Source organism: Hydractinia symbiolongicarpus, chromosome 8 (genome assembly GCF_029227915.1).
Source record: "Hydractinia symbiolongicarpus strain clone_291-10 chromosome 8, HSymV2.1, whole genome shotgun sequence".
NCBI lineage: Eukaryota > Metazoa > Cnidaria > Hydrozoa > Anthoathecata > Hydractiniidae > Hydractinia > Hydractinia symbiolongicarpus.
In genome coordinates this window covers 26,931,554-26,944,686 of record NC_079882.1, presented here as the reverse complement: position 1 = coordinate 26,944,686, position 13,133 = coordinate 26,931,554, and the positions used below count along the sequence as shown (strand labels likewise).

The window sequence follows — 13,133 nt, the reverse complement described above, 5'->3', positions numbered from 1 at the left end:
GGCATTATAATATAGATTGGTTTTATGTTATTTTAAGAAGATATTCTTGCCCGCATAAATAAATGACGTTTCGTATTTATAAATAAATATATTACAAATATTTGTTTTATTAGCTGTAAGATATTTTCTCATTTTATAGAAAGTTTGGTATTCAGATCTAAACAATTTGAAATATATCGACCCGTCGTGATAGGAGAAACTGTCAACATAAACTGCACGACAGATGATAAAACTGCAACATTGCAACTCGTCAAAAAAAATGCAAAATCTGAACAAATATTGCAGGTATCACAACAACCTCGTCACTAGGACCCAGCATCGTTTTGATCAGTGTTTCTCACAAACATGTTTCTTATTGCGTGTATGATTGGATATAATAACTTGCGTTTTTTGTCTATTTTGTTACTTTCTATTTAGCCTGATAATTCAGTTTTAAAGTTATCTGGTCAGACGTACAGGATATTGATCTCCGACGAAAACGACGATGGTGTATATATGTGTAGAGCTCAATCAAAAGGATTCCAAATCGAGAAAACTTTGCATATCTACATCGCTGGGAAAGGTAATTTTCGTTTCTAACATTTGCCTTGTAATAGACTTAATATATTGTTATCTCTTTTTGTCTCTTGTTGAAAGGATTACAAATCTGCTTAGGATTTTTGCAAATTTCATTACGTAAGAAATACACACATATTTTTCTTTGGTTAGTTACTGGTGACATACCGCAGCCTGTGATTTCCAAATTGGACAACATCGTACAAGAGGGTACCACTCTGAATATCAAGTGCAGCACTTTAGGGACATTTTCAAAACTATCATGGATTAAAGAAGGTACTCCTGTTCCTTCGGAGAGAGTTACTGATATAAAACCTGAATTTCGAGATGGTACAGTGGTCGTTGAGAGTGTCTTGAAGATAGAAGACGTAAAGCTAGCCGATGTTGGGTCATACACATGCAAATCTGTGTCTCGTTTTGACGCTTCAAAAACAGGTCAAGCTTCAGTATCGGTGAATGTAAAAGGTATGTTTGTTACGTCTCACGACAACACATTAAAGCCCATCAATAAAACAATTTTGATCTACGATGGAACATTAAGATAAACTGACTCACATAGTTGAGTGAAAGAATTTTAAGCGATTGCAGATTGCACTTTTTTACTGAAAACGTGATATCCAACCTCGTTCCCACTGCTTGTTTACGGGAGTAAAAAAGTTAGTAGGTAGCGGATAAGAGGTTGGTACACTATTGCAACGTTTTTTGTATAATTTAAAATATTTATTTGACGTCAGGTAAAAAACTGGCATGGTTGAAGAATTCTCCCAAGACTTTCAATGCGGTGACGTCATCTCCTCGTTCGTCTGTTGTCATTTCCTGCGCGATGACACATCCGGCGAAGAAGGTGAAAATTTATCGAGAGGTGCCAGGTTCTCCTTTAACCGAAATTTTATCCAATGGAAAGAAATATCAAGTTATAAACAACCAAGAGTTGGTAATACATGAAGTTAGTAACTTGGATTATGGTACATATGTTTGTAAAACAGAAAAAAATCTATTGAAAGAGAAGCGGATTCAACTTTTCGTTAATAACTGTGAGTATTTCTAAACTCTCTTTCCTTAAATGTCATATACTTTGCAGAATTGAATTTCTCGATATGACAGAAATTTATTCGAAACAAAGATAGTTTTTTAAACTCGTGCTCAGGTCTCTTTTACATGCAGTCAAAATATAGGTGTAAAATAGTTGTAAAAAAGTCTGGGGAGAATTTGGTACATTCTTTATTTTCCATCAAATATAGCAAAGAAACGTATTGGGTGGATGTCGACCAGCGATAATTTTTAATTATTTTTATTTCTTTTGTTGGAAAAATATAATTTTTCCCTTGCATCATACTATATATTTTTGCGAATTTTTGCAAATGTTATTTTTTATGATTTCTAATGTTTCTTATTTTCGGCATCTGTTTTGTTCCATCAATTTGCTAATATGTTTCAACTAAGCTACAGTGGCGGGAGATACATGTTTCTTTTTAAACGTAATTTTGAATTCTGACAAAAATTCTGGAGAATTTGTTGGATGAAAAAGTCGCTATATAAATTATCACGAAATTTTGAAATTTTCTAAAATTTTTTAAATTTTTTAACGATCTAATACAAAGTTCTTATAAACAAAAAATGTATATCGCTCGTTGTCTTTTTTGGTTTATTAAAAATGTTGTTTTAAGTTGGACAAAAATGACAAAAAAATTAGTTTTACAAAAGATTTGTCGGCCGACTTATTTTCTTTTTTGAAGGAATTTTGGACCTACCTGGTACATACAGGCCAGGTCTTAAAAAGTGACCCGTGCGTCCGTTACCAGCTTTTCTCAGGATTGGATCATTAGTTTTTTTTCAGTTTTGCGCAATAATTAGGAACAGTAGAGGCTCGAATGTGACGTCACTTCTCTGAGAAAGAATCTTATCGGCTTATTAACCTCGGATTTATGCGCAAAAAGAGCAAAAATAGTCCCAAAATATGGTTTTTAGGACTTTCTGAGAATTGGATTATTAGTTTTTTCTGATGTTTTACACAAAAATTCAGCAACTATCCCCCACCAAATAATAAAACGTCAGGCTATTTTTAGAAATGATGTCATTGTTTACAAAAAATAAAAAAAGTGAAAAAGATACCGTGGAAACATTTCCTATTTGCTCAACCAAAACAAACCATTGTCATTTTTATGAGCTACTTGAATAAGCGAGCAAACATTACATCCATACGAAAGTTGCTTTTCCTATAAACTTTAAATCACTAAAATTTTATGCTGACACAAAAAAACAGAGCGAAAAATAACATTGATTTGTTATTACTATAATTTTTAAACGAATTCTCATGTGCTGTGATTCGCATATTTTAAAAGCTATCCCAACTTTATAGAAATATTATTCCAGTTCAAAACTTTGCGACGAAACAATTTTTGCATCAGAGTTTTTTTTCTCGGAAAATGTTTACTTTCTCAGTACTAAAATAAAGAGTTAAATGGAGTTTAATTAATGCGTAATGTATTTGCTCTGTTAGCTTTTTGTATGGAATAACGCCAAAGAAAGCGTTTATCCGAATATACGTGGGTTGGAAATCTCCACCTTTTTCGTGAAAATGTTGTGGCGGGATCCGCATGTTGGCACATTTAGAATCACAAGTTTAAAATTGAGATATTGAAAGATGCACTCTATTTGTTTTTTTTTTCTAAATGTCTTACTTGCTTCCGATGTGTCTCGTTTGACTTCTCGATGATGTGTGTAGAAAGAATGGTGTGAGTGTGATGGCTGATTTGGTTTGACATTAAGAACTGCTGCAAAGACAACTTTTCGGTCTCGTATGAATGTTTACGTTTAGCTCTTTTTTATTTTTCTTTCCCTGTAACTTTCTTTGAAACTGATAAAAGATAATACGATTTTTTAATACGAAGTTGACATTCAAGTTGAAAATTGATTTTTAAGTATTTTTTGTGAATATTTCTTACATTATTAGTTTTTCTACATAGATAATGCTCAGTTTGAATATTGACGAGATTACAAGTTACGTGTCTGTTACTTCATTTAAATCCTGTGATATCTATCATCTGAAAATGTTTGTTATTTTAACCCCTTATGCTTTTGTTGGATCACATAGCGACTGGTGTGGAGAGAAGTGTGTTGGCTGATCATTTATGGCTTTGCTGGGACATTTTAAACCGAGTTTTATTCACTCTCGTTTGGTTTTTACACTTGCTTTTACAAATTTTAAACTTCAAAACTTAACGCTAGAGTAAGCTTTCAGACACCAGTGACCTTGTATGTTTTTGATAACAGAGCGGTAAATAGGTAAAAGATCCTAGGAGCGAGGTTGTTAGGCATAAATTTGTTCTTTCGTAAATTTTTTTTAAAGAATGTCATACGATTATTCCTCAGGGGAGTCTTACCTCTTTTGCACGTGGCTTTATATCCAGAGATGTTTCAACTGGTATATGTATGCTAAGAAATTGTTGATGCTAATTTTTTTTTAATAGCTTTCAAAAAATAAAATTTTCTCACGATACCTATGTCATGTTGTGTACCATCTACTTGATGTTAATATGTCTCTTAAAATGTATGTATACTTTTTATTCACGCCTCATCGTTTTAATTGTAAATAATTTTCTATGCAATTTGGTTTCACATTTTATGCCAGTTAATCCGATTTAATCAGATTTTAACGCATTAGTTTGCTCTGGTTTATCGGTTCTCATGATTCGAATATACAAGTCAAGTATCTGCCATTTTTAGCGCAAGCTCCTGATGACGTTAATTTTTTTGCGACAGATATTTGTTTATGAGAGTTTGGCCACGAATATATAAAAAGCGACACTACTAACAATTGTCGTGATTAATTGTGTATAAAAGTTAAAAAAAATATTGTCTTTGGATTTTAGACGCTGTTGGTCAACCGAATGTTTACGTAACTCCAAAGTATATGGATTTGGATTTCAACGCTGCAGCAAATGTTACCTGCACCACGTATGGAAATAATGTCAAAGTACAATGGTTGATGAACGTAAATGCTGGAGGCTTGCCGAAATTACAACCTGTACCGTCTGAGAAAATTTTAGCTACATCCCGCATAACTCCGCAGGGAAACACAGAAAAAGTTTGGACTTTAATTTTCAGGAATGTAACAACGAAAGATTCTGGAAATTATATTTGTCAGGTCACTTTAGATAGTTCTCTTGCATTTAGTGAGACGGATGTCGCTGTGAAAGGTAAGGAGAATCTGTCGTATTCATGTACTATTTTCACTTAGGTTTTAACGTTGCAAGCGACCACGCCCTTCTGACTCATCTATAATTATTTCTTTGTTTAGCTCCTCTGTCTCCACAAATCAAAAGGTTTTCTTCACAAGTAACGAAAGAAGATCAAAAAACTTATCTAAACTGTCGCAGCAAAGGCGCACCGAAACCCGAGGTTAAATTCTTTAAAGATGATGTTGAAATTCTCTCAAACACAAAGGGATATCAAATCCAAGATAAAAAGTTATATATTGATCGACCAAAATTTCCAGACCACGACGGATCGTACACATGTAGCGTGAACAACATGTTTGGAAAGGCTACTGGAAAAGCAAAATTGACAGTAACAGGTAACTAATGTTTTTCATAAATTAGGTATTCATTTTTTTATGTTTATACGTTTTTACTTTATTCTTCTTAGTGGCACCACTTATCGATAAATCAAAGGAAATTATCGTAGTCGGTGGCTCAGAAGATCTGGAAATAAGCTGCAACATTAAGAGGTCAAACCCTATCCCGGATATCTCTTGGGAATTCCAACCGTGGCCATGCGCACCGTCGGTCGGTTACAATTGCACTCCGCTTAGTGCCAAGTGGCAAAGAGGTGATCCTCAAATATATGATATCAGACCTAAAAATAGGGAAGCTATGAGCTCAACTTTCAAAGTTCCTCAGAGTAGCGTGAAAAAATTCTTCATAAGATGTACCGCTGCACATAAGTATGGTAGAGACACACATTCTGTTATTGGAATTATTGACAAACGGGGTATGTGTTTTCAGTTTGGTGTGGTAGATATCATTTTCAAATAAATATATCTAACAATTACGCTTTTATATTCATCTCTGTTGTTCCCAACTTCGTTTCCATGACTCATCCGACTTCCAGCCAATGGAACAAAGTCATCACTCATGTTTTAATATTTTTTTAGATGCGAAAAACATGTTGAAATTAAACCGAGAGAAATTATCGATTGACGAGAAGCAATCTTTCTCTTTGGTTTGTACTGGAGAAGCAGGACTTTTTCATAGCCTTTCATGGGAAGTAAATGGAGTTTCTGTGGTTGCTAACAACAAAACGATATCTATTGAAAAATCTGGGTCGATTTTACATAGGCAAAAATCTACTTTAACTATTACCAATGTAACTCCTGCTCAATCTGGACTGTACAAATGCGTTGCTGATCCAGCAAGAGCAGAAGATGATCTGGTAACGGTGATCTCCAATGTTAAAGTTAACAGTAAGTTCTCCCTCACTGTGCTTTTTTTCACGCTCGTAAAGTTTAATTTACATGTGTGAATAAATACATAGAAGTGTTTACTACTCAATTTATCTCAATATACGTTATTTTAGAAATATATAAACCTAAGATGGTCTCGATAAGGAGCCCTCTAGTCATAGATGGAGACAAGGCCGTCATCACTTGTGAAATTGACTCTCATCCTCCAGCTGAAGTCACGTGGTATCAGAACAATATCTTATTGAATAATATCGGAAAGTTATTGAACGCGAACGAATGTGAAAATAGTGAGCGAGGCAAATACTTTAAAATTCGAGACATAAAAGGTAACAAGTTTGGAATAGTGAGTCACCAACTTGTAATTTGCAAAACATCGTGGAAATTGAATAGTGGAAGGTTTCAATGTTTTGCTGAGAATGCTTTGGGAAAAGTACATCAAAATATTACAATGCGTATTTATGGTGAGAAAGTAATATCAATATTTCCAGAGCGAATTATTAACTGTTGTTTAAAACTGCCATCTATATGACTTTGTTTTTTCCAGCACCTCCGTCAATGATATATGAACAGACAGATGAGTATGCGAAACCTGGGCACAAATTTGTCAGAAATTGCTCGTCAGAGGGAAACCCAAAACCAGTAATATGGTGGGAAAGAAAGAAAAATGGAGTATATATGTCGTTTACCAAGAATTCCACAAATGGAATAAGGTAGTGCAGGTTATCAAACTTTTTAGCTGACTTTGATGATACAAATTTCCAGTTATTTTTTTATGTTTGTCTTAGTTACCTCAATATGACGAACGTGAAAGAGGATCACTATGGTAACTACAGATGCATTGCGGCAAATCAATTCGGAACGATATTTCAGGAAATGATATTACGTACGTGTATTCCTTATTGTTTATCTGACTTTTCTTGTCCCCTTACCAAGGCCTTTTTCGAAGAATTTGATGTCTTTCGTCATAGGACGTCCATTAATAACCGCTTCAACACGAGGAGCAGAGAACATGAACTCCACCGCATCTTTAGTTGCAGCCATAATCGCTGGACTGTTTATCATCATCATAATTTCAGTCATGGTGGTTATTTTATACAAGAGAAAGAAATTATATGGCGGATTCTATGTCTTGTCTATCCCTCCTTCACCGGACTACTTCAAGAAGATAGATCCAACCAAAGCATTATCGGATCAGATCAATAAATTACCTTATTTTCCTGAGTGGGAGTTTCCAAGAAGCAAAATCAGACTTAGTAAGGACTAACATTTATTTTATGATTCCTCTTAAATGTTTACAGTGTATTTTTAACTAATAAATTTTTTTTGTAGAGAACCAAGTTGGTGCAGGAGCGTTTGGTGAAGTTTATATTGCGGAAGCAGTTGGAATTACCAACTTCGATCCTCGTTACAAACTTAGCACGAAACATAAGGCTTTGTTGAGCAAAAAAAGATTTTCATTTAGTTCGTTTCAGCGTGCAAGATCGCCTACTTCTGTTTCGAGCATTTCACGCAATGATAGTGTCGCGTCGTCACGATCAAGTCGCTCCACAAAACCCTTGCTTAAAGATCGGTCCCAGACCTCTCTCGTTGCTGTAAAAAGACTCAAAGGTACTGTCTTATCACTTTTGGAACTAAGGTCACACATGCAAACAGTTAATAAGTGAATATGTGAACTTTGTTTTTTAGAGGATGCAACCACGGTTGAATATAAAGATTTGATTTCTGAAATGAAAATATTGATTCATATTGGTCACCAAGAGAATATCGTGAATCTGCTCGGAGCATGCACTAAAGGTAAAAAATTAGATTGAGAAGAAAACACAACTAACACTAAAACGATTCTTTATGCTCCAATTTAAAGCTTTCTTTAATTTTAGTAAATACTGCGTTCTAAAAAGATGTCCCTCCTGAATAAACCTGCTTCATTCTGGTCTGCGTTTTATCTTATCTTATCACTATTTGTAATTATTCAATTATTTTCTTAAAGGTACTGAGCAAGACACTATGGTTATTCTGGAGTTTTGTCCAAATGGAAATTTATTGTCGTTTATGAAGGAAAGAAGGCAAATGTTCAAACCTATATGGAGTAAACAACACGTCGGTATGGAGAAAGAATTCACAACATTCGATTTATGCGTGTGTGCCTACCAGGTTGCGAAAGGACTGGACTTTTTAGCTTCTAGAAAGGTAAAAATACACTATTTATATATATATATATTCAAGTATATGGTACATAAAAAATTCTATTTAATAAATATTTTTATAATTTGATTCTTATAAACAGTGAGATTGTAGTAGTCATAATTTGATCATTACTTAAGTGTGTTCATCGTGATGTGGCTGCAAGGAATGTTCTGGTTGGTGAAAACTTCACAATGAAAGTCGCTGATTTCGGTCTTGCCAGAGATGTTTACCAAGACGAAAGATATGTGAAAGTTTCAGGGGTATGGTTATTTTAAATGAATACAACAAAGTTATGCTATAAAAGTACTGCCACCAGAATATCAATTCACTGTATGTACTTTTAGGGATTACTTCCAGTTAAGTGGATGGCCATTGAAGCAATCATGGACAGAGTGTTCACTCACCACACTGACGTGTAAGCTTGATTTTATTTTTTTGCGACTTGCGATGAAACTCACGGCATTTTAGTAGGTAGGTAAACGAAGAATTTGTATACATTACAGGGGATGGTAAGTTATGGGAACAGAAAAGTTCTGATAATGTTGACGTTATAATAGTAATATATTTTTAGATGGTCATACGGAGTTCTACTCTGGGAGCTTATGACTCTTGGTAAGCCATTTGTAAAACAAATATATGCTTTTGAGTTCTCATCTTCGTAACCAACAAGTGGTCATCAAAATACGTGTATTTATCTTTCAGGTGGTTCACCGTATCCAGGGATTCATGTGAAGGATTTGATTGATTATTTGACATCTGGTAATCGAATGAATCAACCACAATTTTGTCCTAATGAAATGTAAGTGAGACAACATGTAAACCAATCAAAACTAACCTCTCTCTCAGGGTTACCACGCATGCTTAAAGCACCTCACTTCTCCTCAATTTAAAAAATCTTTACAAAAATCTTGAATTCTTTTCTAAAAGTAGATTCTTTAACAACCTTCTTCTCAATTTTAAGCAGGCAACCCTGTCTTCTATCATTTTTTCCCTGTCGGTATAAAAGAGGGGCAAAAATACATTTAATAGCTACCTGAACTAATATCATTAGCCAGCATTTTGTCTATTTGTTTGATTTATTGTTATTCTATTTTTTGTTTCCATAGTTACAAGTTAATGAAAGATTGCTGGAACGAGGTTCCCGCAAAGCGACCTTTATTTTCAGACATTGTATTGAGATTAGCCCGTATAATAGAAGGGCATTGTAATCCCGAGGTAGGTGTAAACATTTTCAAAGTTATTGTTTAAATTCTCAAAGTTATTGTTCAAATTTCCTATCGCAACACTTAGAAAACTTGATTTATATTCGTAGGAAATAAATCTTTATTTGGATCGCCATCACATTAGTGGTGGATCGTTCTCCTTCGCTGATGAAGACTATTTGCGACCGGTAGAAGGTGAAGTGGGTTCCTTCCATTACTCTCCTCCACCGCCTTACTGTCAATCATTCAGCGACACCAGTGTACAAAAGGATGTGGACAGCGCATTCGAAAGAAAGCCCAGCGAAAGATATGTACCAGATAATAGATTCAATGACGATTTAGTCTCTACGGAGGAGAAGGTAGATGAATTTAAACAAGCCACCGATACAAGTTCAGACAACTCTATCGAACCCAAAGCAAAGGTAACTATTTTTTGTCGAAAAATATCCCTTTTGGTAATTTCTACGCATATCTTGCATATCTGTAATAATAATAAATCTTTAGATGGACGAATTTGTGAACGAAAAAAATGACAAAATTTCCATAAACATGCCTAAAGATGACGATATGAACAATAACATCTACGTTAACGAGCGCCCAAGTACGCCCAAATATCCAACTAAAGAAGGGCGGGCAGAAAGTGTAGATGAGGATAAAGACATAGATGAGAATAGCGTGTTACTGCACCGTCGCACGCCTTCTCCTGTAGAAGAACTTAGTAATTTTATTGACCAAGAATACGAAAAAATGGGGGCAGATGAACAGTACGTAAACACTTGATTGTTGTCGCTGAATTTTTTATACACTGCAGTTGAAAGATTGTTTTACGTCATGGTGATATTCTTACGCTCGTGTTCAGTGGATGTACATAAAGTTTTGTATCCATTAAAATGGGTGTTTTTCAATTTTTTATAATAATATATAGAACTAATATCTAGCAGGTATAAACAAACTGGTTTAAAAGCAAAGAAATTTTTGTATTTAATTTATATATGAGTGAAAATATTGCGAGTGAAAATATTGCGAGGTACGATAACAACGAACTCGATTCATAGCTGTCGAACAACAACAGCGTTTTGTTTTTTTGTGAAAATTGTTATAATGACTCATTCGGTGATGGGGGCTTCCCTTTTGCTTAGGGGAACATTTTTTGAAGGTGTTCAAACAATTCAGCATTTTTTTAAAAAGCGAAGAAATATGTTTGATTTTGCGCGTCATAGGAAATCTTAATTTTTTACAGAGGAAAAAAAAATGTCATATAGTTACTTATATAATCGTTAAAAAATTTTTATTTCGAAAGTTTTTCTAATTTCAAAAATTTTAAAAATTCAAATTAAATTTAATTTGATACATAAGAGTAAAAGAATTATAATATTTCAAATATATTTATGCTGTTGCAAAATTTGGCTTTAGTTACCATAAATCTTCTTCTTTATCCCGCTCGTACTTTAACCAAGTCCCTTTTGAATTGTTCCGAACCTACTTCAATCATTTGTTTAGTCAGTACTTGTTATTACTCTCTTTACAAGCGCGGAGCATAATTTACGACATAAAGTACCAGCGTAGTAAAAATAGATGTGGCTAAAAGTTACCTTGTATGAGGCGAACTCTCTCTCTCCAACATTTTTTGTTGCCAATTGCATTATACTTCCCCTTCCCATCACGTATCATTTATCAAATTAGGCGTCCATCCAATTAGGCGCCTGTCGAAAATAAAGGGTCACAAAACCAAATAGTTGTCTCTTCTGAAAGACTATTTTTTGAGGTATTCGATAAGAAGTTTAGTAAAATTGAAGTAGAACTACTTTATCCATCGTCTACTTCCGATGTGTACTGAGCGGGGTTTGGGTCAAAGATAACAATCTTGATTGACCTATTAAGTAATTTATTTAATATATTAGTGTTAATTTGATTTTTCTTGCTATTCAAACCTTGGAGAATAGAAATCCTTATAGATCAAACGCAATTTCGCCATGCCTTCCCGAAAAAAGAAACCAGGTATCCTGGTTACCCATTCAATGTCCCGCATTTATTTGGTTGGTGATTGTTTTCGTTTAAATATAAATTACACGGTATCGTTTTCTGAGAACCAATCATTACTTCATTCAACCAGCATAAAAAATCCATCAAATGTTAGTCACTTTTGTTATATCCATCAAATCATTCACAGAAGAAGAACGTTTGGAAGGTACGTTTAAAGTAGGTTTAACGGTCGCAGGACTGAAGGACAGCGGTACCAAAATGCTTAAAATTACATGTTTTTATAAGCATCAGGTTTAAATAAGGGATAAGGGATTTAAATATGCTGAACATATTTCTCAGCCTTGGTTAATCCTTCTATGTGTTTTTTTTTTCTTGTGTTATGGGTTCTTTAATTGGACAGAGACTAATTCCTTATACACAACAACACCACTATACTGTATAAACTTGGCTCGTGTAATTATACCCTTAGTTTTATTGGTGTTCTTTTGAATATAAAAGTCGGGACTTCATCTTATCGCAAAAAACTTATTATAAAAACGTTGTAAAAAGTTTGAAATAGAAAAATGTAAAAATATTGATGAATATTTTTTGTCGTCATTCTAGTCATTCTATATTTTTATAATGTTCGCTTTTTAGGGAGAGTTTATAGTGAAAAAAGTTTATTTAAGGCACAAAAAATGTCCACAGAAAATGTCCTAGTATCCACTTTATGATTGTTCGCTATGCAGAGAAGTTTAGTCTACGATCTATCTGTTCCAAGTACCACTGCCCGTCTTATAGACTGTCCGTTTTGGACGGTGTCCGCTTTAGCCGTTCTCGACCTAGAGGTTTTAATTTCAAAAAGCTCTGGGGACGAGAATGCTTCATTAAAAAAATTCCCGCGTTAAACCAATTCTTTCTAGGCGCAAACACAGCAATATTAAAAATCATTTTACTTATTACTGGTAATTTTTTTCCTTCTTTTTTATTTTTTTTTTTGCTTGTTTGTTTTTTAAATGAGAACCTTAAGATTTCGGAATATCGCCAGTCTATATTTTTAAGTAAAAAAACAAATTGTCTTGTGGATTTTGGTCAAATGTCATCTGTCGAAACTCTTGAAACATGTGGCCCATAGGAACACAAGGATAACGACCACACCAATTTTTTTGAGTTAACCCCCGGTAACTCGAACCTCCTAGGGACTGAGGAAAATAGTTCGACGTAACGAATGTTCGAATTAAACGAAGCTCCAGGCAAAGTCGAATTTAGTCTAAAATGAGATTATAGTTCGAGTTAAAGTAAGGTAACAGTCACAATAGCTAGATGATATTTTAGGGCCTCCTAAGACAATATATGACAGTTTTGAATATTAATTGTGGTGTTCCACAAGCATTCAGAAAGCTGTCTTCGACGCACCCTTCGGAGTGAACTCGTGATCAATACACCTTTCCCGAGACCATGAGTCATACTTTTTTTAAACTCGTAAAATATGAATACCATATTTGAATTCAGCATAGTTTGTTTAATTTATGTGTAAAAGTTTAACTTGATACGCTAACAGAAAGTGCTATTTTGAGGAGATATATATCACAGTTAAAGTCTTCTTAAAGCTCAAGTTACCATGTCCCGCCTCGTTTTAAAAAAGAGGTTGGACATGCCACAAATCTTTAAATTAGAATAGCAGGTTGTTTACTTGCTGCATTGTTTCGAAATTTTCTTTGTTTATGACATTTTTGATAAGGAATTCAAATCTGTTGTCCGTTTTT

The 13,133-nt window shown here is 34.3% G+C and overlaps 1 protein-coding gene across 2 annotated transcripts in view; it reads left to right on the top strand.

Moving 5' to 3' along the window:
* Positions 1–10,448, top strand: part of LOC130653570 (tyrosine-protein kinase-like otk) — a 69,796-nt gene extending 59,348 nt beyond the window's left edge. The window contains exons 3-24 of one of the 2 annotated variants that reach the window (XM_057456076.1): positions 140–285; positions 418–562; positions 709–1,020; positions 1,290–1,589; positions 4,428–4,754; positions 4,856–5,131; positions 5,203–5,547; positions 5,711–6,019; positions 6,133–6,480; positions 6,564–6,729; positions 6,805–6,902; positions 6,988–7,272; positions 7,349–7,627; positions 7,706–7,813; positions 8,007–8,206; positions 8,341–8,463; positions 8,548–8,618; positions 8,775–8,815; positions 8,906–9,002; positions 9,310–9,418; positions 9,516–9,827; positions 9,910–10,448. In XM_057456076.1, coding sequence (XP_057312059.1) covers positions 140–285; positions 418–562; positions 709–1,020; positions 1,290–1,589; positions 4,428–4,754; positions 4,856–5,131; positions 5,203–5,547; positions 5,711–6,019; positions 6,133–6,480; positions 6,564–6,729; positions 6,805–6,902; positions 6,988–7,272; positions 7,349–7,627; positions 7,706–7,813; positions 8,007–8,206; positions 8,341–8,463; positions 8,548–8,618; positions 8,775–8,815; positions 8,906–9,002; positions 9,310–9,418; positions 9,516–9,827; positions 9,910–10,185 — 4,673 coding nt within the window. In that variant the 3' untranslated portion in view covers positions 10,186–10,448. The remainder of the gene's footprint in view (positions 1–139; positions 286–417; positions 563–708; positions 1,021–1,289; positions 1,590–4,427; positions 4,755–4,855; positions 5,132–5,202; positions 5,548–5,710; positions 6,020–6,132; positions 6,481–6,563; positions 6,730–6,804; positions 6,903–6,987; positions 7,273–7,348; positions 7,628–7,705; positions 7,814–8,006; positions 8,207–8,340; positions 8,464–8,547; positions 8,619–8,774; positions 8,816–8,905; positions 9,003–9,309; positions 9,419–9,515; positions 9,828–9,909) is intronic. The other variant, XM_057456075.1, reaches the window with a different exon arrangement.
* Positions 10,449–13,133: the final 2,685 nt, after the last annotated feature.